This window comes from Malus sylvestris, chromosome 4, assembly GCF_916048215.2.
Source record: "Malus sylvestris chromosome 4, drMalSylv7.2, whole genome shotgun sequence".
NCBI classification, from domain to species: Eukaryota; Viridiplantae; Streptophyta; class Magnoliopsida; order Rosales; family Rosaceae; genus Malus; species Malus sylvestris.
The window spans coordinates 24,649,582-24,675,613 of record NC_062263.1 but is presented as its reverse complement, the minus strand read 5'-3'; the positions used below and the strand labels follow the sequence as shown (position 1 = coordinate 24,675,613).

The window sequence follows — 26,032 nt, the reverse complement described above, 5'->3', positions numbered from 1 at the left end:
GCGCCATATGTTGTCTGGAGAAGGCGGGGCTGCCTCTTCAACAAGGTTCAAGTCAAAACGACGGTCGGAGGGGCCAGACATTTTCAAAGGTGTTGAAGAGAGAAGAGGTCGGACAAATCAAGATCTTAGAAGTGCAAGAATGAAGCTTCTACTGGTGGAGATTCAAGTGTGCTTTGGAACTTAATGCCAGCCTCTATAAAAATCTGCACTCGACGGAGCTTCAGAAATCAAAGAGGCGCCTGCTCAGAAATCGAAGAGGCGTTTGCTTTCTCAAAAGTTGGGCTGCTTAGAGATCACGAGGGTTGATCTCAGAAATCGAAGAGCCGTTTGCTTTCTCAAAAGTTGGGCTGCTCAAAGACCACGAAGGCCGATCTCAGAAATCGAAGAGGCGCTCGCTTTCTCAAAAGCTGGGCTCCCTAGAGACCACGAGGGCCGATCTCAGAAATCGAAGAGGCACCTATTTTCCCAGCCTTGTCAGCACCTGTCACACGCACACTCAGCTTTGCGGAAATTATGGGCATTCTGTCAAAGACTTCTGGGGAAGTAGAAAACACAGGAATCTTACTGTTCAATCACCCACTTCCCACACGCAACAATAGCTCATGGGTACCACAGATAACTTTGCCAAAGTTCTCTGCCAAAGTTGAGCACGTGAAGCTTGCAGCTCCCACTACATCGCTCTGACCAAGAAGGGTAAAAGAATAGCAAAGAAACAGCACTAACAAAGTTTAGACCCATAAATTTTGAAGGTCTAGCTACCATATTATTACCCACAAGGGTAAAGGAACAGTACCACTGCTGGATAATTGGAAAGTCCATGTATGTCAACCTCTGTGCTTCGTGGCAAGGTAGACTAGCAAACATGCCCAACCTTTACTCACATTCGAGAAAACACTCCCAATAAGATTGCTTGCTCCAAAATCGAAGAGGCACCGTCCTCCGAATCTAAAGAGCCAGACTCCCAACATGACTACTTTCTTAAAAATCGAAGAGAGGGTAAAGGAACAGTACCATTGCTGGATAATTGGAAAGTCCCTGTGTGTCAACCTCTGTGCTTCGTGGCAAGGTAGACTAGCAAACATGCCCAACCTTTACTCACATTCGAGAAAACACTCCCAACAAGATTGCTTGCTCCAAAATCGAAGAGGCACCGCCCTCCGAATCTCGAGAGCCACTCTCCCAACATGATTACTTTCTCAAAAATCGAAGAGACACTGCTCCCCGAATCTCGAGAGCCAGACCCCCAGCATGATTGCTTTCTCAAAAATCGGTGAGGCACCGTTCTCCGAATCAATCGAAGAGGCGCTCGCTTTCTCAAAAGCTGGGCTGCTCAGAGACCACGAGGGCCGATCTCAGAAATCGAAGAGGCATCTACTTTTCTAGCCTTGTCAGCACCTGTCACACGCACACTCAGCTTTGCAGAAATTATGGGCATTATGTCGAAGACTTCTGGTGAAGTAGAAAGCACATGAATCTTACTGTTTAATCACCCACTTCCCACACGCAACAATAACTCATGGGTACCACAGATCACTTTGTCAAAGTTCTCTGCCAAAGTTGAGCACGTGAAGCTTGCAGCTCCCACTACATCGCTCTGACCAAGAAAGGTAAAAGAATAGCAAAGAAACAGCACTAACAAAGTTTAGACACATAAATTTTGAAGGTCTAGCTACCATATTATTACCCACAAGGGTAAAGGAACAGTACCACTGCTGGATAATTGGAAAGTCCCTGTGTGTCAACCTCTGTGCTTCGTGGCAAGGTAGACTAGCAAACATGCCCAACCTTTACTCACATTCGAGAAAACAGTCCCAACAAGATTGCTTGCTCCAAAATCGAAGAGGCACCGTCCTCCGAATCTCGAGAGCCAGACTCCCAACATGACTACTTTCTCAAAATCGAAGAGAGGGTAAAGGAACAGTACCATTGCTGGATAATTGGAAAGTCCCTGTGTGTCAACCTCTGTGCTTCGTGGCAAGGTAGACTAGCAAACATGTCCAACCTTTACTCACATTCGAGACAACACTCCCAACAAGATTGCTTGCTCCAAAATCGAAGAGGCACCGCCTTCCGAATCTCGAGAGCCAGACTCCCAACATGATTACTTCCTCAAAAATCGAAGAGACACTGCTCTCCGAATCTCGAGAGTCAGACCCCCAGCATGATTGCTTTCTCAAAAATCGAAGAGGCATCGTTCTCCGAATCTCGAGAGCCAGATACCACAGACCACTTTTTCAAAGTGCTCTGACAGAGTTAAAACATGTGAAACTGGCAGCTCCCACTACCGTGCTATGACCAAGCAGGGTAAAGGAATAGCATTACTACTTGTTGTTAGGGAGACTCCTATATATGTCGACCTCCATCCCCAACGGACAGGCAGACCTGCAAAAATGCTCAACCCTTCATCATATCTGAGAGGGCACTCCCAACAAAGCCTTTCGAAATATTCAGTTTTCTTTCCCCCCGATAATACCTCTGCAAACAAGCTATACTAGAGCAAGAATATCTCATATCATCAGGGTTAAAAGCAAGAGTATCCCATATCATGCTTTTTCCCTGTTTTTTCTTTTGGCCTTGTTTTTACCTGCAAGACAAGGAGAAAGAAAGCAATCAGTCAGCACTTGGAATCAAGCTTCCAGCCAGGAACTGACTGCCTGGAACCCCTTACCTGATTACTTACCTGGCATTGCTCTTGAGTACTCATCTTCATCATCTTATGTTTCCAGGGAAGATTCCGCATCTGCTTGAGGAACAGATAGGGCAAGTGCGAAGGATACAAGGAAGCATGTGGAGACAAGCGTAACAGCACACGTGCCGATACATCCATTACTCTGTCAAAAGCAAAAGTATCCCATATCAGCAGGGTGGAACGTACTCTAGATTTGATGGACTTGTTTTGACCCTCAAATTCTTCAGTCGACCTTATACTCTGGAGGAAACCAGAAAACCCTCCAGCTCAGTTCAAGAATAAGCCTGTGGAAAGTTACTTCTTCAAAAGCAAAAGTATCTCATATCATCTCTTCTCATTTTTCTTCTCTTTATCCTTCATGCTGCTGCAAGATGGGGAGAAGGTGAACAATCAATCGGAGCTCTGATTGCTTACCTTGTCTGTCACCTCTTTCAGCAGACCCCCTAGCTCGGCGACTTGGGGGACTCCTACTACATGGTTTGTATCGCGCTTGACCAAGCCTGAAACTACAAGTAAGCTTCAAGTGAAATTGATACATTACCTTGTGCATCTCCACCAGTTAAAGATACCACCCCTGGATGGAGGAAGAGTACTTCCAGAGAAGATGCCACATCTACCTATGAGACAGATAAGGCAAGTCAAGACGACACCACACTCCGATACTTAGAAGTTTCGTGATTACGAGATCATTCTCCCACAATATTTCCTAATGTCATTTGTACTAAATCATTCACTCGTACTCACTAAAGGAGAGCTTGAACCTATGTACTTGTGTAAACCCTTCACAATTAATGAGAACTCTTCTATTCCGTGGACGTAGCCAATCTGGGTGAACCACGTACATCTTGTGTTTGCTTTCCTATCTCTATCCATTTATATACTTATCCACACTAATGACCGGAGCAATCTAGCGAAGATCACAAAAAGCGACCGTTTTCGTTACCTAGGATCTATCTTGCAAGAGAACGGAGAATTAGATGGAGATCTCAACCATAGAATACGAGCTGGATGGAAAGAGTGCATCCGGCGTGTTGTGTGACCGTCGTAGGCCACTGAAGCTCAAGGAAAAATTTTATAGGACGGCAATAAGGCCAGCGATGTTGTATGGCAGAGAATGTTGGGTGGGAAGCATCAACACGTACACAAAATGGGTGTAGCGGAGATGAGGATGCTTCGTGGGATGTGTGGGCACACGAGAAAGGATAAGATTGGGAATGAGGATATCCGAGGTAAAGTAGGAGTAGCCGAAATTGTAGGAAAGATGAGAGAAAATCGGCTCTGGTGATTTGGACATGTGCAAAGAAGGCCGACTGACGCTCCGGTTCGAAGATGTGACTACGGGACAGAGGTTCAGGGCCGAAGGGGTAGAGGAAGACCTAGGAAAACTTTGGAAGAGACTCTAAGAAAAGACTTAGAGTACTTGGATCTAACGGAGGGCATGACACAAAACCTAGCGCAATGGCGTTCTAGGATTCATATAGCCGACCCCACTTAGTGGGAAAAGGCTTTGTTGTTGTTGTTGTTGTTGTTGTAAAAAAAGCATGGACGGAACTTGTTGTCCAAGGCCAAAAAAAAAAAAAGAATAAATGAGAGGGGCTGGGATGTTGTAGCAAAGGATGTGGGAAATGATGATACGGGGGACGGGAGGAAGAGAGGAGGGACAGCGAGAACTGAGAGAAGGGGATAGCATACGGGATGTTCGCTTTTTCCCCTCTCTCCGCCGAAAGCTTGGACTTGCATATATTCATTGTTAGCATAGCATGGAAAGTCCATAAATAATAATAATAATAATAAAGAAAAAAAAAAAGAAAAAAGCATAGCTTGGAAAGTGACATTGAATATTTCACCAACAAAATCAATGTTAAAGACTTGTAGAGAGATAAAACGCACGTTTTCTCTAGGTAAGCTAATTAAATAAGGAAAACTAACGAAAAATTCAAAAAAAATTTAGTTTTAATGAAAAAAGACAAATGAAGATGTAGTGAATAGTACCACGGAAATGTAAAAATATGATTTTTTTGTTAAAAGTAAACAATACCGAGAATGTTTCGTTAAAACTTCCAATTAAATAAGGATTCTTTCATTTTTGAGTGTAGATAAGTATGTAAATTTACAGATTTTTTTTTGAACAATCGATATTATCTACACTAAGAGAAATAGATGTGCTTAGCCTCACAATGGGCTAACAGTAATATGGTTCAAATTCGTCTTTGGCGATAATCAAATCTAAGACCTCTTACTAAAGTAAAGATGAATATCACTATGTCGTAGTACTGTACTGACAAATTTGCATATTTTAAGCGGAGATGTTAGTAACTTTCTTGTTTGGACCTTCTCATTTCATTTTTACGCTCTTGCATTTTTTTAACCTCCTGCATCTTGTTTAGTAATCGAGTTCGTCCATTTTCCAAACTGCCTTTTGAAGATCAATCATGTAAAAAATCAATCAAATTACATAGAAGTTCTTCAACAGTATGAGTTTTTAGTGTTTAATTAAATAACATGGATTCATTTATTTATTGAAAATTGTCAGATGATAAAATGATTTCATATGTAATTAAGTTTTTACATAAATGATATTTAAAAGCCGACCCAGAAAATAAACAGTTTGAATCATCTATCATTATTATTTTGTTTTTTTTTTTTTGGCGAATGAGATAATATATTATCAAGGCAAAGATGCTTTGGCGAACGAGATAATATATTATTCAGGCAAAAATGCCAAAGATACAAAGAAGCCTACCCCGAGGCAAAAGCAAATAACAGCAACTAGAGAGAAGTAGTACAAGGAGGTACAAACGACACTGCATCTAATGCTAAAAGTGTCACTCCTTGTACTACCAAGAAGAGATTAAGGGGGACAATGAAGACCATCATTACACAAAACATACACAAGGGAGCATGAGGGTCTATAAACCCAAACATTATCACATACCTCCCTACTTTGCCGCGACGCCAAAAGATCTGCAGCCATATTGACCGATCTTGAAACTGAACACCAGCGGCAGTCATTAAAAGCCTCCCCCATTCCTTTGCTCCGCGCTAGAATTGGGAAAGCTTCCCAACTGCCCATCGTAGCCAAATCTAGAAGACAGGAAATAGATTTCAGAAAGTCAGATTCCACGATGACATAATTCCATCCCATATTTCTTCCTAACTCACACCCATGTAGCACAGCCAATGCTTCCGCCGCCGCAGTATAGGTTGTCACCTTATATCTGACCGCTGCCACAAACCTGCCCACTTCATCCTGAGCCACCACACCCACAAAACCCGAACCCCAGCTCCATAATCAGCTGGCATCCACATTAATTTTAATGAATCCCGTACAAGGTGGAGACCAAAGGACATCAGAAACCGTACCTGGGACAAAGATCGACAAGCTAATGGACAGGGTCTGATTAGTTTCCTTAAAAGCAACCACCGAATGGGTGATAGCTGCAATAATCTGCCGTGGAAAGATGGATTGTTGATTGAAGAGGAAGTTGCATCTTGCCTTCCATATGTGCGAACAAGTGATAGCAACATATGAAAGCAAGCTGCTCCTTGCACTAGTCTGTCCATTTACCGAATCAGGAATAACATGTAAGAGTATGAGTATGATTCTTACAAGTCTTGATATAATTGATATTATAAAGAAGTCTAAATCTGATAAGGAATGCAGTCTTGAGAGAAGTTCCAATTGGTTTTGGAAAAGAACTTTGTGTTGGAACTTTATAAAGACTCATGAATCTTTATGGTTTGTATGTCTTTGAATCCTAGTCCAATTCTGATAGGGAATGGACGAAGGAGCACTATATATTTATGGTTCAAAACACTGCTCTTGCGATATTAACTTATGTTGTTCTAAGTCCTATTGATTAGAGAAGCTATTGTGATCGTAAAAGAGGAGAAGGTTTTGAACACAGAGGCTGCAATGGCTTCTTCATCGGTATCGAACAATGCAGAACCAGGTTTGAGTTCCTGTCTCCTTAGAAATCAAGGTTATAAAGGTACGATCCTATAGAACAGATCTTGTTCAGGTATGTACTGGTGCAATTGTTTCTGTTTTCACATTCACATTACATACACGATCAAAGGGTTGTGATTTAGTTGATTAGTCCTTATGTTCTTGGCTGATGCGTTAGTCTATAAGTTTATATCTCCTATCTTACATGTGGTATCAGAGCCAATGGATTTTTCATCTAAATTCAATCTTAAAATCGTTCTTTAAAATCTGCAAAACAATCTAACCTGAAGGATAAAGTCTGTTTAAATTCAAATTGCAGAATACGACGTCGTTTTTGATAGTATTATTAAAAAAAAAATAAAAAATTATGATTGTTGGCTTCGAAAAACCAAACTGGGTTTTTAAAATTACGTTCAAAATTTTTGACCATTGTCGAAGCAAAGAAGGAAAACAACTCTCGATCTTCAATCTCTGAAGGAAAGATCCATAATCTGATATGGCAATTTCGTCTTTCCAAAACATCATAAAATCAAATTTCTTGTATATGTATTGTTTCCGCTGCGTTGATTATGATGTCTGCAAATTGAGGGGCCTGCATTGTTAAGCTTTGTCTGTTCAGGATAGAATGGAAAGAGCAGGAGTTAGCCCTGATATGGTGACGTATAATTCTCTTATGTATGCGTCTTGTAGAGAAGGTAGGATGAGGGAGGCTACTTTTCCGTGAAATCAAAGGTTCTTCACCTTGACAGCAGACCTTGTATCTCCTATCTTACAATAAGCATTAATCAATGTGTTACATGTGACATTGTCAGGTTCAATGTTCCTTTCCCTCATCTCATTCAATGCGTTTGATTCCATATCTAAAGTTATTGACATGCTGTTCTTTTGTTGTCTTGTCACAATTGGAATTATGATTGGCATGATGTTTGAGTTTCTGTATACACAAATGGGTTGTTTCCACTAATCTATATATGTTTTTCATGTTCATGAGAAATTTGTATATATATGACTAAATTGATTCATAAGCATTATGTGTTAAGTGCAAATGGATGGAAATCAAGAACCTTTTGGTTCTTCTGTTGAGATTTCATTTTGAATCTGTTCGGTTTCACTTAAGACGCTCAAACTTGCCAGTGTGCCTATTTTTTCTGGGAATTGGTGCTAACAGGATTCTGGCTGATAACTTTGGTGATGGCAATCCATATGGATGGGTCTCAAGCATTGATGGATAATTTATTTCGTTGATTTGGAGCCAAGGAATTGCAATCGGGTTGACGAATACGGGTCCAATGATGCATTTAGGTAACCCACTTCACTATTTCATGCATGATTAATTGTTCTCCTCCATGCATGATTATAGTGTGATGAGTTGGAGCATAATGAATTAGGGCTTTTGTTATTTCGAGTATGCTTGTTTAAATATATTGTGAAGGCATGATTAAACTCGAAATCCCTATAGATGCCAACTTGTGATTTATGTGAGATGTCAGGAATCATCCTTTGCTGCATAAATAAATTAGTGTAGGTCTAGGTATACTCTTCTATATTTAATTAAAGAGCCTATGTGCATGCTAATGGTAAGTACCGTCTTCATTATGAGAGCATTTCTTCCAAAGCAATTCTTAATATTTCCTTGCTCCTCTTAATTCTTAGCAAGATTAACCTTAAATCTTCGACTACATGATTAATTTTTACAAAGTTGGACTTTAAATGTGGGAGGTTTAAGTAGATGGAATACAAGATATGCTTGTTTGGTTTGGAATGGATTCGACTGAATATATAAAGTGGATGTCAATTGTTTTGTAATTTATATATAATAGCATATATGAATGAAATTTGTATGCATATGGAGATAGCGTTTGTGCATAAATGTTGTAATTATGGGCATGCGGTTTTGTCTATATCAAAAAGAACTTGCATAAGTTTCTTTGTATATTGATGCATGCATACAAGAAAATATATGAACAAATGAATATATAAGGTAGATGTTTTATTGACCGCCTACAATGAGTCTTGCGACAATAAACTTTTAGCCATTTACAAAATGTATATTCTATTATGAATCGGAAAGCAAATAATTATTTTGTCATCTTATTGGAAATTCATAAGATTAATGATATGCGGCTATCATTATTTTCTCCATTGACTTGCTTGCGAATCTGTATATGATTGATGATGGTGTTGACAATGAATTAAAGGCATGAAGATTTTTTAATTTGGATTATTGTCGACTAATCTTATCATGTATATATCAATGCATGCTTATTGTATATGTATATTTGTGATTTCATGATGCATGCTTCGGCTATTATATTTTGGTTGAAATCACAAATACGGAGGAAGATGAACCTTGAGTTCTCCAGAAGAAATAGTGGTCTTGATTATCTCATTTTAATCAAGACATATTGTTGTGATATATATCCAGACATTATCAAATTTTGGTTGATCTTGCTCGATGGATATTGAACTAGATATTGAACTAATTAAGATCAAATTGAATGCAAATATATTGTGCTTGCTATTCTGATTTTGATCATTGTTGAAACTGGTGATTTTGGGTTTATGTGAGATAAGTTTTTTTTCGAATGGATTGTGACTATCTTTTGATACATAGACTGTTTGCATAATGGTTTAGGTGTATATAACTAAACTAAGATTATGCAATTGGTGAGGAATCGGGAATTAATTGGTTCATATCTCCGGTTTCTTTATTGGTTGTGCAGTACATTCTGCTTATGCTTAAGTGGGAGAATCATATGTTTGACTGTAAGCATAAGGCTATTTAGGCCGGCCATTATAATTCATTTGGATGCTTGAAAACCAGTTTATGGTTTTATTGAAGCAATTGGTTGAATTATTTATGTTACTTAACTTGTTTAAGTAATGAGAAGTTTAGTGCTATTTGCTGGAACTAAACTTAAACTTGATATAGTGGGAGCAAACCAATTTATGTGTTTGTTCTGGTCAAGTAAAATCACATTGTTGTAAATACAAATTGGATGCATGTGATCATGGAATCTGTTTGCATATTGGTTATGGCAATTGATCACATTGATAAGACATTCAGTGTATTGCAATGACTGTTAGTTAATACAGTTGATATTAACTTATACCTAACTTGTTTGTGTTAAGTATAGCCTACATAAGTGAGAGCAAATTGGTTTGGTTTTGCTATATTGGTTCACATAATTACAAAGTGCAAATTAAGTATGTTGTGACTTTTGAGTTAATTCTGCGATGTAACAGAAAAGATTCTTAAGTTCAATACTTTAAAATGCATAGGTAAGTTGTATGTGAGGATAAGCTTTTGTTATCCAAAACATTTGGTAATTTTTATATCAATTTGGGCTATATGAGTGGGAGTAGACGTCTTGGTTTACTCTTGAGCTTAGATACATTGCTATGAACATAAACTGGACATTGTGATTTGTAAGTTAAATCTGTATTTTGTGTTGCAGAGGCAATTATAAATTCATTGTTTTGGTTTATGTAAGCAGGTTGTGTCTATGTACTAGTGTGATGGTGAATGACTTATCTGATCACCTTTATAATAATTTGAGATGATTATCTGTTGTGATGAATCATACTCAAGTGGGAGAATGTAAGAGTATGAGTATGATTCTTACAAGTCTTGGGATAATTGATATTATAAAGAAGTCTAAATCTGATAAGGAATGCAGTCTTGAGAGAAGTTCCAATTGGTTTTGGAAAAGAACTTTGTGTTGGAACTTTATAAAGTCTCATGAATCTTTATGGTTTGTATGTCTTTGAATCCTAGTCCAATTCTGATAGGGAATGGACGAAGGAGCACTATATATTTATGGTTCAAACCACTGCTCTTGCGATATTAGCTTATGTTGTTCTAAGTCCTATTGATTAGAGAAGCTATTGTGATCGTAAAAGAGGAGAAGGTTTTGAACACAGAGGCTGCAATGGCTTCTTCATCGGTATCGAACAATGCAGAACCAGGTTTGAGTTCCTGTCTCCTTAGAAATCAAGGTTACAAAGGTACGATCCTATAGAACAGATCTTGTTCAGGTATGTACTGGTGCAATTGTTTCTGTTTTCACATTCACATTACATACACGATCAAAGGGTTGTGATTTAGTTGATTAGTCCTTATGTTCTTGGCTGATGCGTTAGTCTATAAGTTTATATCTCCTATCTTACATAACACCCAACCAATTCGCCCAAGATGTAACCTCCCCCCTGCGTAAGCCTCTTGTCAACATTCTCCCGTGCCACACCTTCTCCACCCACGGGCATTGAAGAAAAAGATGTATCATTGATTCTTCCTTCGAGTTGCAAAGAGGGCAGATTGGTGAAGGAGAAGATCGGCGCTTAAACAAATTAGCCTTATTTGCCACTGCCTCCTGTAAGGTCTTCCACATAAAGCATCTTATTTTTTGCGGTACCTTAAGCTTCCATACACACTTCCATAAATGTTTTGGGATGAAAGCAGACCTATGAGGGTGACCATTTCTTTGTTGCCGAGTCCTGGTTAAGCCCAATGATATTCAGACTTGACCGAATAGATTCTCTTTTTTCACGAAAGGCCACACCAATTTGTCCTTCAACGTCGGGTCATTATTATTTTGTTTGGTTCAGGTTGAGCTTGTTATGCTTCTGGTGGAGAAAAAGACACATACCTAAATGATCTCACACAATTGCTAACCATAAATTTAGATTAATTATTATGGGGTGCTAATGGGAAGTGACTGATAGTGATAATAACATTGTCAACCAGCATTCGTCACGGACGATAATCATTTCATGTACCGACAATGTACTGTAGGGTGCGTTTGGTACGTGGGATAGGACGGAACAGAGTGGGACGGACGTGTTGGTGCGCTAAAATTATGTGGAACGCGTGTCCCACATAATGAAAATGGGTTAGATTTTGGTTCCCCCTCCCCTCCCTGGAACAGGTTTTTCCATCCCGTGGGACACAAAATTATATTTTTTTGGACAACAATACCCCTCTTATTTTTCATTAATTACATTGTCTACCTCCCTTTCTCTCCCGTAACCTCCCTCTCTTCTACCCTTGTCTCTCCTGTAGCCCTCTTCTTCCTTCACCACAAACCCAGTAACCCAACTGCTAACCCAATCCCAGCAAACCCATCCGACGACGACGACGTCACCATAGTAAACCCTCTTCTTCTCCGGCGCCGTCTGGTGTCACAAACATGACCCGCATCTCGTCATCTCCGTCCATGTAAGCGAGGTGGATCTGATCCGGAACACGACCCGATTCGAAGCTAAGCTCGTCATCTGAGGTGGCGAGTAGGTGGGCGATGCCGGGGAGGGGGTTGTGGTCCTGGTTGAGGTGGTTGGGGTCGACCTTGGACTCTTTCCAGCTGAAAATCCGGAAGAAGTAGTTGAATCGGAGATTGACCAGAGGGAGGGAAATGGAGCCCGACCCAGATTTCCATGTGGGGGCAGAGGAGAGGAACTTATAGTCTATAAAGTTGTCGTGGTGGGAGGAAGGGGCCGAGTAGATGCCGAGCCAGTCGAGTCAGGAGGGCGCCGGACCATTGGATTAGGACGGAGTCGCCCGATTTGGAGAGGGAGGTTGGGGAGAGAGAGAGTGAAACAGTTTGGTGGGTCGGAGGGAAGAAGGTGTACAAACAAGGCTAAGTTAGTCATTTAACACGAAATCCGAACCGTTTCATCCTATGCATACCAAACATAACACGAACCTCCATTTCGTTCTGTTCCGTCCCGTCCCGTCCCGTCCCGTTTCGTCCCGTCTGCGTACCAAACGGTACCGTACTGAACATCTCACCAAAGTCCTGCCTTTTATCACTCTCTAGGGTTCATCATGGCATGCACATTAAAGATTCATAATCTTTTTAATTTTTAATTTTCGATTAAAAAAAACGAGAAATACAAACTTCTTTTGTAATTATTTTCAGTTTTTTTTTAATTGGAAAATGAAAATATCCCCTAAAATTTTCTGATTGCTTTGAGCCTGTTCGAGTTACATCCTTATGTAAAAACTATGTATTCACATTTTTCTTATGTATTCACATTTTTCTTATTCTCAGAAAGAAGCTCGTAAACAAATGCAAGGAGAAAGAGAGTTTTGAACACAAAACATAGTGAGCTAAAGAGAGAAACTTTAATTACCTGGGTAATCTATCACTTGCAAAGCTAGAATTTAGGGTTAGGAAGGACCTTGCACAATGTTAAAAATAAAAAACCAATCAAACAATAATATGTGTAGATATATATATATATAACCTCAACCCTATATATATATATATATATATATATATATATATATATATATATATATATATATATATCCAAAATAATATATGCATTAATAATAAGGAAAACTAATGAAAATGACTTGAAAACTTTGAGTTTGAACGATAAGGACAAAATAAAGGGTAAAGTGAATAGTACCAGGATTGACTTTTTAGTGTAAAAATGTGGTTTTTCGTTAAAGTGAACAGTACCGAGAGGTTTTCGTTAAAGTTCCCTTAATAATATTACCTATCTTTTTGTTTTTTAATAAACAAATAATTTATTAAAGACAAAAACCTCTAGCACAACCAGACGCCCAAGTGTCTAATCTAAGGACGGTCAAAGCCTCATGGGGCAAACAGAAGTCCCATAAGTGAGGGTTATAAATAAAAAGGCCGACATGCGCAATAGCATCAGCAACAAAATTTGCTTCTCTAAAAATATAAGTTACGAACTTTAACACTAAGATGTATGATAGAGAACAAACAATAAAAGTTATAGAGAACATAAGAGATTTACAAGACTTTGCAGTTTTTTATTTTTTAACATTTGAAAATTTGGATAATAAAATGTATAAAATTTCAAGAAAGAAAGCTCTGCATCAAGCACCGTGCAAGACTTTTCATTTTTATCCTTTTTTTTTTTAATGTGAAACTAACTCCTTGTTAACTTGTATGAATGAGGATCCTCTCCGGATCTTCTTTGTGAAGATCATGGAGATTCTCAAATTGTGTCCGTTCATCGTACATCGTGCGATCAGAAATTATTTTAAATTAAATATGAATAGTGTCTGACGAAAACCAACCGCACGATATAAGGTGAACAGACACAATTTGAAGATCCCTAGGACAAAGAGGATTCAGAGAGGATCCTCCTGGAACTTGTATTAGCGATATCAATAATATTTTTATAATTGTTGGATGGGCATAATTTTGTAAATTAAATGACATAAAAATTAATGATTGAGTTATTACTTAAACATTAATAAATGTACTCATTCTTATTGGTGACAAATAATTTAGTTTGTAAATTTTATCTATAAATTTTGTCTCTCTAGCATTACATTTACCTAAGCATTGATAGATGTGCTCATTTTTATTGATGACACATAATTTAATTTGCAAATTTCGTCTACAAATTTAATTTTTCTATCCTTACCAAATAAAATAAAATAATAAGCAGACATAAAGAAGTTTGAGAAAAAATGATTTTGAGCAAAACCAACTAAGATGCTCGACAATAACTTCATTATTTAAAAAATGTCAAGATGGACCTAGGCAGTCTTAGAGCCTTGGTCCCTCCGCCAATACTTCCATGTTCACCAAAATTTAAGGGAATTTTAACGAAAATCTCTTGGTACTGTTCACTTTAACGAAAAACCATATTTTTACAATAAAAAATCAATCATGGAACTATTCACTTTACCCTTTATTTTGTCATTATCATTAAAACTCAAAGTTTTCAAAACATTTTCATTAGTTTTCCAAAAATTTAAAGGCAAGAATATAAACAAATGGAATTCAATAATTTAAGTTCTGGCCAGCTCAACCTACACATGGTTGGGTTATTTGTTCATTCTTTAGTTTGAAAAAAGAAAAGAAAAGATTAGTTAGGGTTTTGACATGGCAATCCATTCTTTTAGGGGCTGAAAACTCACAAAGGCATATAAAAATCTCCTTATCACCGTCGTGCGATTCATCAACATTAAGAATTGAACACATGAATGGATTATTAGGTTAACCAGTATGAATCATCCTGCAATATAATTTTACCCAGAAAAAGCATACAATAATATTATGTATTATTTCTTAATTCATAAATACTTTCTTGTGCTCCACTCCACTCCACCCCACCCCACCCCACCCCACCCTAAATTTTATCTTTTCTTTTTTTCTTAAATACTTTTTTCAGGTCATATCAGAAAGAGTTTGTACATCCGAATAAATATAATCTGAATCGATCAGGAATTTAAGATCAGATTAGCCGCGAATATGCCGTACAAAATGAAAGCATTTCCTAGAAAAATGGCATGATTGTAATATCAGAAAAAATAGAGGGGCATTTTGGGAACAATAAAGTACTGTACAAAGTGGAAGATGATGGCCTACATAACGCTGTATGAGTCGCAGCCTTCCTTACATATCGTAACTCTTTATTCACTTTACCAACCTTACCGTATAAAGATTGCATTCAAAGTTTTTTTTTTAATTTTTTTTAAAATTTTTATTTGGAAACACTTTGGTTATAAGACTAAACGACTAAAATAAATGAATTTTTTTAAGAGGTATTTTAACGATGATAAAGAGAATAAATAAATATTTTTGTTGAATATAAATCTCACGTCGAGAAATTGAGAAAATACAATACAAGTGTACGGTTTCACTTTCAATACCATCAAGACAACACTTTTTAATGAGCAAATAAATTAAAATAGTATCAGTGTGGTTAAGAGTGGACTAGTGGGCTATCTCTAAATTTTTTGAGAGGAACAAGCTGAAGCTACTTATCTTTATTGTGATAATACTTCTACAATTGCCATGACTAGGAATTCAGTTCCATTAGGTAGCGTTTGGTACGCAGACGGGACGGGACGGGACGGAACGGAACAAAGATTCATGTTATGTTTGGTACTGGCAAGATGGAACAGAACGAAACTGGATTAAATGACTAACTTACCCTTTTTATTTGACTCTCTCTCTCTCCCATTTCTCTGCTTTCTCTTCTTCCATTTGACTCTCTCTCTCTCTCCCGCATGCTCAGATCTCCCAGTAAAAATCAAACCCAGTAAATCAAACCCATACTTTCTCTTCATTTCATTATCTTTCTCTTCAATTCCAGTAAATCAAACTATTTTTCCCCAATTTAAAACCAACGATATGAAAAGGCTAAGGGAGGTGAATGTGGATTCCCAATTTCCATCCACTACCTGGTTTAGCGTAATATCAATTTACCTCCTCCATTTGAAGATTTAACATTAAACACACATTACACACACAATGCCGCAATTCCAAAACATGAAAAACCTCGATTTATCTCTCACAATTTCAAGATTAACATTTCAGATCACTGTGATTATTCAAATCAACAAACGGATAATACAAATTTTAAACCCAGAGAGAGAGAGAGGGGGTGGGGGCTTACGGAGAAGGGGAAAGAGCCATTGAGGAGCAACAGGGGTTGACGGAAGCCATTGGAAGGTGGACGTGGAGCTGCTGCTTTCAGGCTTTCAAGCTTTCAGCTTCCCATCGAATGTTAGGAGCTTGATTTCTACGGGCATGCTTGATGGGGTTCCTGTAAAATATGTTTCCTTGGCACGTGAGGTAAGCTCCTGAGCTTCTTGTCCATTTTTGTTCAGTTAAGAGAGAGAGAGCCGACGAAAGAAATAGAAGAGAAGAGGAAGAGAGAGCCAACTCAGCCCGGAAAGCCCGAAATCGAGCTCGAATTCATTTGGGTTGCTGGGTAACGAAGCATTTGGGTTGCTGGGTTTGTGGTGGAGGAGGAGGCTACAGGAGAGAGGAAGGGTAACGAAGGTACGGGAGAGGGAGGCTGCGGGAGAGAGAGGGAGGGTAGACAATGGAATTTTTGTGTTCCACATACGTGGAACAACCCATTTCGGGGGGAGGAGGCGGGACGCAAAAACACCCAATATCTGTCCCGTGGAATAGCGCGTTCCACCCATTTTTGACGTACCAAACGCGGGACGGAATGCCTCGTCCCGTTCCGTCCCGTCTCGTCCCGTCCCACGTACCAAACGCACCCTTAAAGATCAAAACACATTTGCAAAAGATATCACTACATTATAGAGGTTTTGCAGTCAAGCATCATTAATTTGATGTATTGCAAATATGAGGAGAAATTGGCAGATATATTCACAAAAGTGTTGCCAAAGGATAAGTTCTATATGCTCAAGAACATGTTAGGAGTCAAATCAGCAACAAGCTTAATTAGAAAGGGGTTTTGAAAAGTATACAGCCTCAAATACATAACAAACTGGACGATTCATTCATTTCTGAATGTAGAAAAGTACGTAAATTTGTAGATTTTAAGCGGACATGCTAGTAACTTTTTTGTTTGGACCTTCTCATTTTTTTTACGCTCCTGCATTTTGTTTAGTGATGAAATTCGTCAATTTTCCAAATCACCTTTTGAAGATCAATATGTCAAAAATCAACCCAATTAATTTTTTAGATTTATGACATAAACAGTTTGAATTATCTATTGCCCTTCTTAATTCGTCTGTATTATTTTGTTTAATTCAAGTAGAGCTTGTTATGCTTCTGGTGGGGAGAGAGAGACATACCTAAATGACACACAGCTGCTATAAATGCATAAATTTAGATTAATATTATGGGTGAAGTGATTGATAATGATATAAACATTGCCAACCAGCACTTGTCACGGACGATAATCATTTCATGTACCAACAATGTACTCTAAGCATAGTGTTTTTCATGTCATACATTTAAAAAATTTCGGATTGCTTTGAGGCTGTTCGAGTTACACCCCTATGCTTAACTAGGTATTCACATTTTCCTTATTCCATAAGAAAAACGATTGAGCTTTTTACTTCAGAAACTTCCTAATAACGTTTTTTGAGTGCCGATAACAACCTTGGTTTTTTTTCAAGAAAGGAGCCCATAAACTAATGTAAAAAGGGAATGAGTTTGAACGTAAAACGTAAGTGAAAAATCTTAATTACCTAAACAATCTATCACTTGAGAAACTACTTTGAAATCAACTTTCACGTTCATAAAGGCAAGAATATAAACAAATGCATTCAATTTTGGCCAGCTCAACCAAAACATGGATGGGTTATTAGGTTAGCTAGATGATTCATCCTGCAATATTATTTGTTATCTGAAAGAGCATACAATAATATTCTGTATTATTTCTTTATTCATATAATACTTTCTTCTCCTCCAATCCACCCTCAATGTATCTTTTCTTTCTTCTTAAATACTTTCCTTAGATCTCTCATATCAGACACAAGTTGTGCAAGATATGATCCGAATAAACATGACTGAATCGATCAGGAATGTAAGACCAGATCAGCCGCAATCCAGCCATTCTAAGAGCATTTCCACGCGTTTGTGGAAGGCATGTGTGTTGAATTTTGTAAGATTTTTAAGTGTGAACTTTGTAAGTTTTTTGAAAATTTTCAATAATTTTTTTTGGTAATTGTTTTTAGATTTTTTAGAGTTAGATTAATCTTGACGGTCAATTTTTCAATTTTGTAAAATCAGAGGTTTCACAAAGCGCCACGTGATGCATTAGCCAAATTTTCAATTTTTTTAACCAACGGTCCTGATCAATAGAGTTTTAGAAATCCAACGGCTGTAAAGAATCAAATTTTAGCTGATTCATCTTTGTTGGGCTTCACGTGGGGGGCCCCTTGTCTAATAGGCTTCATGCGAGTGCAAGTCCCAGCTTCAGGAGGCAGAGTAGTCACAAGGGCTCCTCCCGTCCTTGCAATTGGTTCCATTTTTTTTCCCATTGGAGATGATTTTTTTGGCTAAGGCAGTTACCCAATTGCCCTTGCAATAAAAGTTTTAACGAAATATTTTTGATACTGTTTATTTTAACGAAAAATTATATTTTTACTCTAAAAAATCACTCCTGATACTATTCACTTACAATATATTTTTATCATTTTCATTAAAATTCAAAAATTTTAAATCATTTTTATTAATTTTCTTCTTTGCAATTGAGTGACTGCTGACTGCAGACTGCTGGAGATGCTCCAAAGTTTACAGCATTTCCTAGAAGTATGGCATGATTGTAATATCAGATAAACAGAGGGGTTTTTTTTGTGAACACAAGGTATTGTACAAGCTGGAAGATGCCTGCATAACGCCGCATGAGTAGCAACCTTCCTTGCATATCGTGACTTTTTATTCACGTTATCATCCGTACCATTTTTTTTATATAAAGATTGCATTCCGATAGTTTTATTTGATTTGGAAAAACTTAAAGATATTAATAACTCAATGTGAAGTAAACAAATTAACGTTTCACAACGTTACTTGTTATTATTGTCTAAGACTTATTCGACACATATGAACGATTAAACAATTAAAATAATTTAATATTTTTAAGAGGTAATTTTTTTTAAATGATAAACAGAATGAACAAATGTTTGTGGAATATAAATCTCACATCAAGGAATCGAGAAAATAAAATACGACATATAAGTGTATGATTCCACTCTTATTAACCGAAACCTTTTGTGATAAAATCAAATACCTAATAATGAGTGATTAAGTACTGATTTGGTAATTAGGTGCTATTATAAAAAGTGGGTACAAAAAAAAACTGAGCTTAAAAAGATGTTTGATAAACACTTAAAAATAACTTATTTTCATAGTTTTGGGTGAAAAAAAAAAACTTAAAACATGAAGCAACAAAAATGAGCTTATTCTCCCAGCATAACAGAAATAATTTTTTCTCATAGCACAGCAATACTAAACCAACTCTAAGAGTGAACCACACCTATCGTTTAATTTTAACCATAAAATAATGTCAAATAGTGATTGCACTAGCAATAGCTACAGCTCTTTTACATGCACAAAACCAACGGTGTCCCCAAGAAGAATGGGATGGTGGTAAATTCTGAAATTCGAAAGGGTATTTTGGGAATACAAATGTCGAATCGCAGGTAGCCCTGCATGAGTCGCAACCTTCCCGAACAGTAACTGAAAAAACGCTCCTCGTCCAATTGGAACTTTTTATTTTTTATTTTTTAATTATATATTTAATTATTTTCATATAATTCTGATTTTTGTATCTCCAACCGTTCTACTTGAGTAAGGTTGGTACTACTTAAATGGGAGGAAAACTAATGAAAAGGGTTTGAAAACTTTGAGTTTTAACGATAAGGACAAAATAAAGGGTAAAGTGAATAGTACCAGAATTAACTTTTTAGTGTAAAAATGTGATTTTTCGTTAAAGTGAACAGTATCAGAAACTTTTCATTAAACTTCCCTTAAATGGGACTATATAAGTACGGCAATATCTACTCCGAAATTCCGAATATCTTAATTCTATTTGCTGTATTTTTTAATTATTTTTATTTTTATTTTTTTAATATAATTTTTATATATTTGTTTTGTCAGGTTGTTCGTACTGTCCGCACTTGAATCTGTCCTTCCTCACATAGGTCCTCCACCAAATAAGCTACTTTTTGCTACAAGAAAACGACTTTTTCAATTCCGAAAGTACCCTCGCCTACTTTCCCTTAATTACTTCCGTCCTTACCGTCCTTCCCCGTACACAGTCTCCTTTTCCATCTTAAATGACCAAACTACCCCGTCCTTGATACTTTCCATTTTACCAATTTGCCTTTTTCGTTGGGTTCTTTTTGTTAAGTGATTTTTCACACTTTGCACATTTCTTTAATTCTCCCTTAATTCATTCAATTTAAAAACTAAGACAAAAGCGTCACTTAGTACTACAATTTAAAAGTATTTTTCTTGACTAATAAGTGAGATATCTCAAGTTCGATTCTCGTCAAAGACGAATTTGAACCACATTATTGCTAGTCCATTGTGAGGCTTAGTCCATTCCTCAATACCTAAAAAGAAATGATCATATCATTATATTGGTCAAAGTAGAATTTCTCATATCCACCATCCGAGAATTCATACAAATAAAAAAAGGATAGTGTTATTCTCACACCCATTTTTACTTCCCACACATTCTTATTAATTTTTGGCAATTGATTTTCTTCAATTCAATCAATCCGACGGTTGAAAATTGAGATGATGTGGAAGAAATAAAAATGAGTATGTGGATAGCAGTATCCTAAGAAAAACCCTTTTTTTCTTGGGAGTTTTAACGAAACACTCATGGTACTGTTCAATATTAACAAAAAATCACATTTTTACCTTTCCTTGATACTATTCACTACACTTTTATTTTTAATTTTTTATTAAAACTAAAGTTTTTTCGGACTTTTCGTTAGTTTTTTTTTCTTTTCTTAAGGTCAAATAAGAAAAACCCATTTGATTAGATTAGTTTAAGTCATTTGGGTCACTTAAGGATACTTATAGGAAACAAAGGATAAAATAGTCATTGCATATGGAAACAAGCAAGAATAGAAAGTACCACTATGAGGTAGCACAAGGCCATTATGGTGAGAAAAAACCCTTCCTCCACCATCTTCACTCCCCCATCAACGACTCTCTCTGCCCACGACCTACCCAAAAACCGAAAACCAGAATTCCTCTGCCCAATGGTTATCTCCGTCTTCTTCCACCTATAAAACCAAAATTTCTCTCCCAAAAACACCATTGTTCTCCATCTTCTTCCACCTCTAAAACCAACACCCATTTCCTCATCCAAATCGCAGAAAAAAAGCTCAGAGCATGAAGAGGCAAAAGACCATTCCACCCAACAACACCAACAACATGAACAACAACAATGGCAGCAACAATGGCAACAACAACGTCTTCCATGTTCTGTCCGATGAAATCATATTCATAATCCTCGACTGCCTCGAGCAAAACCCAATTGACAAAAAGTCCTTCTCTTTGGTCTGCAAGTCCTTCCACGCCGCAGAATCCAAGCACCGCAAGAAGCTCAAGCCTTTGCGCTCCGACCACCTCCCGAGAGTCCTCCGCCGGTACCCAAATGTCACCCACGTTGATCTCACGCTCTGCCCGCGAGTCCCGGACGCCTCCCTCGCCGCCGTCTCAAATGCCTGCAGGTCCACCCTCCGTTCGATAGATCTTTCGCGGTCGAATTGCTTTTCCGGAACTGGGTTGCTGAGTTTGACTGCGAATTGCAAGAATCTGGTGGAGATCAACCTGTCGAACGCCACCGAGCTCAGAGACTCCGCGGCGGCGGCTCTGGCGGAGGCGAAGAACTTGGAGAAGCTGTGGCTGGGGAGGTGTAAGATGATTACGGATATGGGTGTTGGGTGTATTGCAGTTGGTTGCAAAAAGCTGAGATTGATTAATTTGAAATGGTGCCTCCGTGTTACCGACTTGGGGGTCGGATTGCTTGCTGTTAAGTGTAAAGATCTTCAAAGTTTGGATCTCTCTTACTTGCCGGTAAATTCTTGTTTTTACTAATTTACTTCATGTTTTTGTTGATTTGATTTGTGATTTTGTAGTTAGCTTTTGTACCATGAATGGTAATTGTTGTTTTTGTTTGGTTTAATGTTGTTTTGTTTTTGAAAGCACCCTGCTTTTGCATTGTAATTGTCAAATTTAATATTGTTTTTACACTTTTAATTTGAACTTTGGTATGCTAATGATTTTCTGTGTCTGCATAGTGATTTGTTTTTTCTTGGTGATTTGCAGATCACAGATAAATGCTTGCCGTCGATCTTCGAGTTACAATATCTTGAAGATTTGGTTCTAGAAGGATGCTTCGGCATCGACGATGACAGCCTTTCTACCTTCAAACATGGGTGCAAGTCGCTTAAGGTACCTATGCTTAGCTTGTCTGGTTCGAGATTGCTTGTTGTCTTGAGCATCTTTTGTTAAGTGAGGTTTAACATGAAATCTTTCGATTGGATTTGGATAGTCTTGTGGGAGATTAAAATGTTTAACAATTCGACTTTTGATTATATTTCTTCTTATTACACGAGATTATTTGGTTGGGCCGAAATTTAAATTTGATGCTTGTCGGTACAATAGACAGTTCGTGCTAGTTACTTGTCAAGTTTACATTACTGTTTCGACAAATTTTGACATATGCTGTTGTATTACCATTGACAGAAACTTGAGATATCTAGCTGTCAGAACATTAGTCATGTTGGGTTGTCCGCCCTAGCAAGCTGTAGTGAAGGATGTTTAGAGCAACTCGTGTTGTCATATGGCTCTCCTGTAAGTACTGACTTTCCTCGAGTCCTTTTTATAGTTAATATTGTGATTTCTTAACTCACACATTGCACTGTGGTGGCACTTGTGGTCAGGTAACTCTTGCTCTTGCTGACAGTTTGGAAAAGCTTCCAACATTGCAGTCAATCAAATTAGACGGTTGCCTGGTTACCTGCGCTGGACTAAAATCCATCGGAAACTGGTGTGTTTCACTAAGGGAGCTGAGCTTAAGTAAATGTGTGGAGGTGACCGATGAGGGTCTGTCCTCCATTTTGAAAAAGCACAAGGATTTGCGGAAGCTAGACATCACATGCTGCCGAAAGATAACTTATGCTTCTATTGCCCAGATTTCTGAGTCGTGTACGGCACTCACTTCTCTTAAGATGGAGTCATGTACCCTGGTTCCTCGAGAAGCATTTGTCCTCATTGGACAGAGATGCCAAACTCTTGAGGAGATTGACATAACAGATAATGAAGTCGACGACGAAGGTTTTTCCCTCGTCCAACCTCAGTGTTACTAAGCACTGCTGTTTGAATTGCATACTTATATACCTTCTATGTGCAGGTCTGAATTCCATCTCTAGATGTTCCGAACTCTCCAGCTTAAAACTAGGAATTTGCCTGAATATAACTGACAAAGGAGTCGTGAACATTGGCATGCGCTGTATGAAACTCTTAGAGCTCGATCTATACAGGTTTGTAACTCATGATCCTTGCAAAACTTGAACCTTTGTTGTAATTTTTTTTTTCCTTTTCATTTCCCCCTTGTGCACAGAAACGTACCGAATGCTTAATCTCAGTCTAAGGTCTCGTTGATTTTGAATCATGCTGATCTATGTCTTCAAAAGTCTAACTAATTTCTATAGGAAACAAATCCCAACTTCTCTACAAGGTCTTCTGTGTTTGTGCTCGAATATTTGTTTGTGTAAACATCTATTCATAGACTGACAGAACAAGGCATTAATCTGAATGTGTTTCTTTTGTTTAGATGCACAGGAATTTCAGACTCAAGCATGTCAGCTATTGCTAGAGGTTGTCCTGGACTTGAGATGATTAACATAGCCTACTGCAAAGACATTACTGATAGTTCGTTAATCTCGTTGTCAAAATGCTCAAGTTTGAACACCATTGAAAGTCGAGGATGTCCTCTTATCACATCTTTGGGTCTAGCAGCAATTGCTATGGGATGCAAGCAACTGACCAAGCTGGACGTAAAGAAGTGTTCAAATATTGATGATGCTGGGATGATCCCACTTGCTCACTTTTCTCAGAACCTTAGACAAGTACGCTTTCTCATTTCTTACTTTCATGTGAGCCTACAGTTTGATAGAGAACACTTGTTTTCAACCAGACGGTTCATATTTTTGTGCAGATTAATTTGTCATATAGCTCAGTTACAGATGTGGGGCTGTTATCCTTAGCCAGTATCAGTTGCCTACAGAGCTTAACCATCTTGCACTTGAAGGGCTTGAGCCCTAATGGACTGGCAGCTGCCTTATTGGCCTGCGGGGGGCTAACTAAAGTAAAGCTCCAAACAACCTTCAAGTCATTGCTACCCCATGCTCTTTTCGAACATTTAGAAGCGCGCGGTTGTGTGTTTCAGTGGAGAGATAAATTCTTCAGGGTAAGTGTTTTTACTTATCAATCATCAAATCCACGAAGATGCTAACTTTTCCAACAAATTTGTTTAGTCTAATGTCATTAAAGATGTAGGACGTAACTGCAAATATTTTGTGTTTTCATACCAAACAATAATCAAGTTACATGTTCTTTGGACTCAGATTCGTGCTTTCGATCCAATATCACCGCAAAAGAAGTCATAATATATGACTATATGATTTGTTTGTTGATTGTACTTGACTATCTTATTGACTTCAGTTTGTATGATTGACAGGCAGAATTGGACCCTCAATGTTGGAAAATACAGTTAGAAGACATCATGCAATGAGTTTTCCCACGACAATTTCGGTTGAGATGTTTAGGTTCTTTGGACTCTGTTGTGAAGAAGGCAAAAGTCCTCGGGTTGCTCGATGTGTAGGACTGGTTTTTTCTTTTAGTTGTCACAGCTTACTGGATGCATTTACAAGTTTTTCGAAGTTGCGAAACCCAGAAACGGGGGCTTTGCTATGTAATCTCTTGACTCTGCCACCAATCTTACCAAATCCGTTGAAAAGTTTAATGGATGGATGGTTTGGATGCAATGTTAAATGTTCATTTTCCTTATAGCTAACGTACGTTATCAACTAATGAGTTTGGTTAATGTGATATTCGGAGCACGACTTTGGACCAGTTTGATTTATGAGATTCATGTATGAAAGTGGTGAGTAAAACGTTTTCCTTATTTGAGAAATTTTTAGCGACCCCGTGCTATGGAGTAGTACACTACGTGTCATTATTATGTAAGTGCAGGGAAATTTTAGTTTTCAATTGTCACTCCACTTCACCCCGTATTTCTGGAACATTGAAAAATCTTTCTTCCTTATTTTCGTTTAAATTAGAAAAAGGGGGGCAATGTGATATTAGACAAGAAGACGACGTGTTTAAGTTAGAAAAAGGGATTAAAAAGTCATGTGGCCAATGTTTACGGTAATAAATGTGAATTAACGACACAGGTCAAGAGTTGTTTCTTGAGGTGATGTGTTGGTGGAAATTGTTGCATTTGGTCAATGCGAGTTTTTAGGATATTATTGTAGTGTTTGCACATGTTCGCGCTCTTTTTCGGTCACAAAGATTTTGTGTCGTATTTTGTGAACCCCGACCGTATTGACACCTCGAAGAAGCTCTTGAGGGCGTTAAGCCACCCTTCCACGGTGGGTGGCCTTGACCCACTTTTGTATATGTTCAGTTCTTCTCCTACTTGCTCCATGTTGGCGAATCTGTTCTTGAAGCAACATGCTCATATGTTTGTTGTAATCGCCGCTCGTCAACGATCTTATTGACACCTCAGACATCCCATTCAAATAAGTATTGGTGATCATATCGTATAATAACGAGTTTCAATAAAACAGGTTTAAAGTGAAACATATTAGGGTGAATTGTCAATTTAGTCTTTAAATTATCATCTCAGTGAAAATTAGGTCCTTAAACTATTTTTTTTCAGAAAAATTAGTCTTTGAATTATAAAAATCTGCCAATTACATCTCGAATATTATATTCGAAACTACTATATTCAATTTTCCATCAATTTAACTCACGTTACTTGCATGTGATACACATTAGAGGGTAGATTGATAGTTTTCCATAAAGAAATAGTGTATGGAGTTAACTTTGGAGGGTAAATTAGATGTTAGATTCGCAACCTATATGAAATGTGAA

General features: G+C 37.8%; 2 protein-coding genes across 2 annotated transcripts; one reads left to right on the top strand and one right to left on the bottom strand.

The window, feature by feature from the left end:
• Nucleotides 1-5,372: 5,372 nt before the first annotated feature.
• On the bottom strand, nucleotides 5,373-11,273 carry LOC126617971 (uncharacterized). The gene is made up of 3 exons (XM_050286056.1): nucleotides 10,809-11,273; nucleotides 6,053-6,294; nucleotides 5,373-5,773 (listed from the first exon to the last, which is right to left on the bottom strand). The coding sequence occupies exons 1-3, from the start codon at nucleotides 11,027-11,029 to the stop codon at nucleotides 5,541-5,543; spliced, it is 696 nt and encodes a 231-aa protein (XP_050142013.1). The 5' UTR covers nucleotides 11,030-11,273; the 3' UTR covers nucleotides 5,373-5,540.
• A 9,742-nt stretch (nucleotides 11,274-21,015) lies between these two features.
• On the top strand, nucleotides 21,016-25,067 carry LOC126619084 (F-box/LRR-repeat protein 3-like). Its single transcript, XM_050287351.1, has 8 exons — nucleotides 21,016-21,943; nucleotides 22,196-22,321; nucleotides 22,616-22,723; nucleotides 22,813-23,206; nucleotides 23,283-23,412; nucleotides 23,706-24,000; nucleotides 24,090-24,341; nucleotides 24,612-25,067. The coding sequence occupies exons 1-8, from the start codon at nucleotides 21,257-21,259 to the stop codon at nucleotides 24,663-24,665; spliced, it is 2,046 nt and encodes a 681-aa protein (XP_050143308.1). The 5' UTR covers nucleotides 21,016-21,256; the 3' UTR covers nucleotides 24,666-25,067.
• Nucleotides 25,068-26,032: the final 965 nt, after the last annotated feature.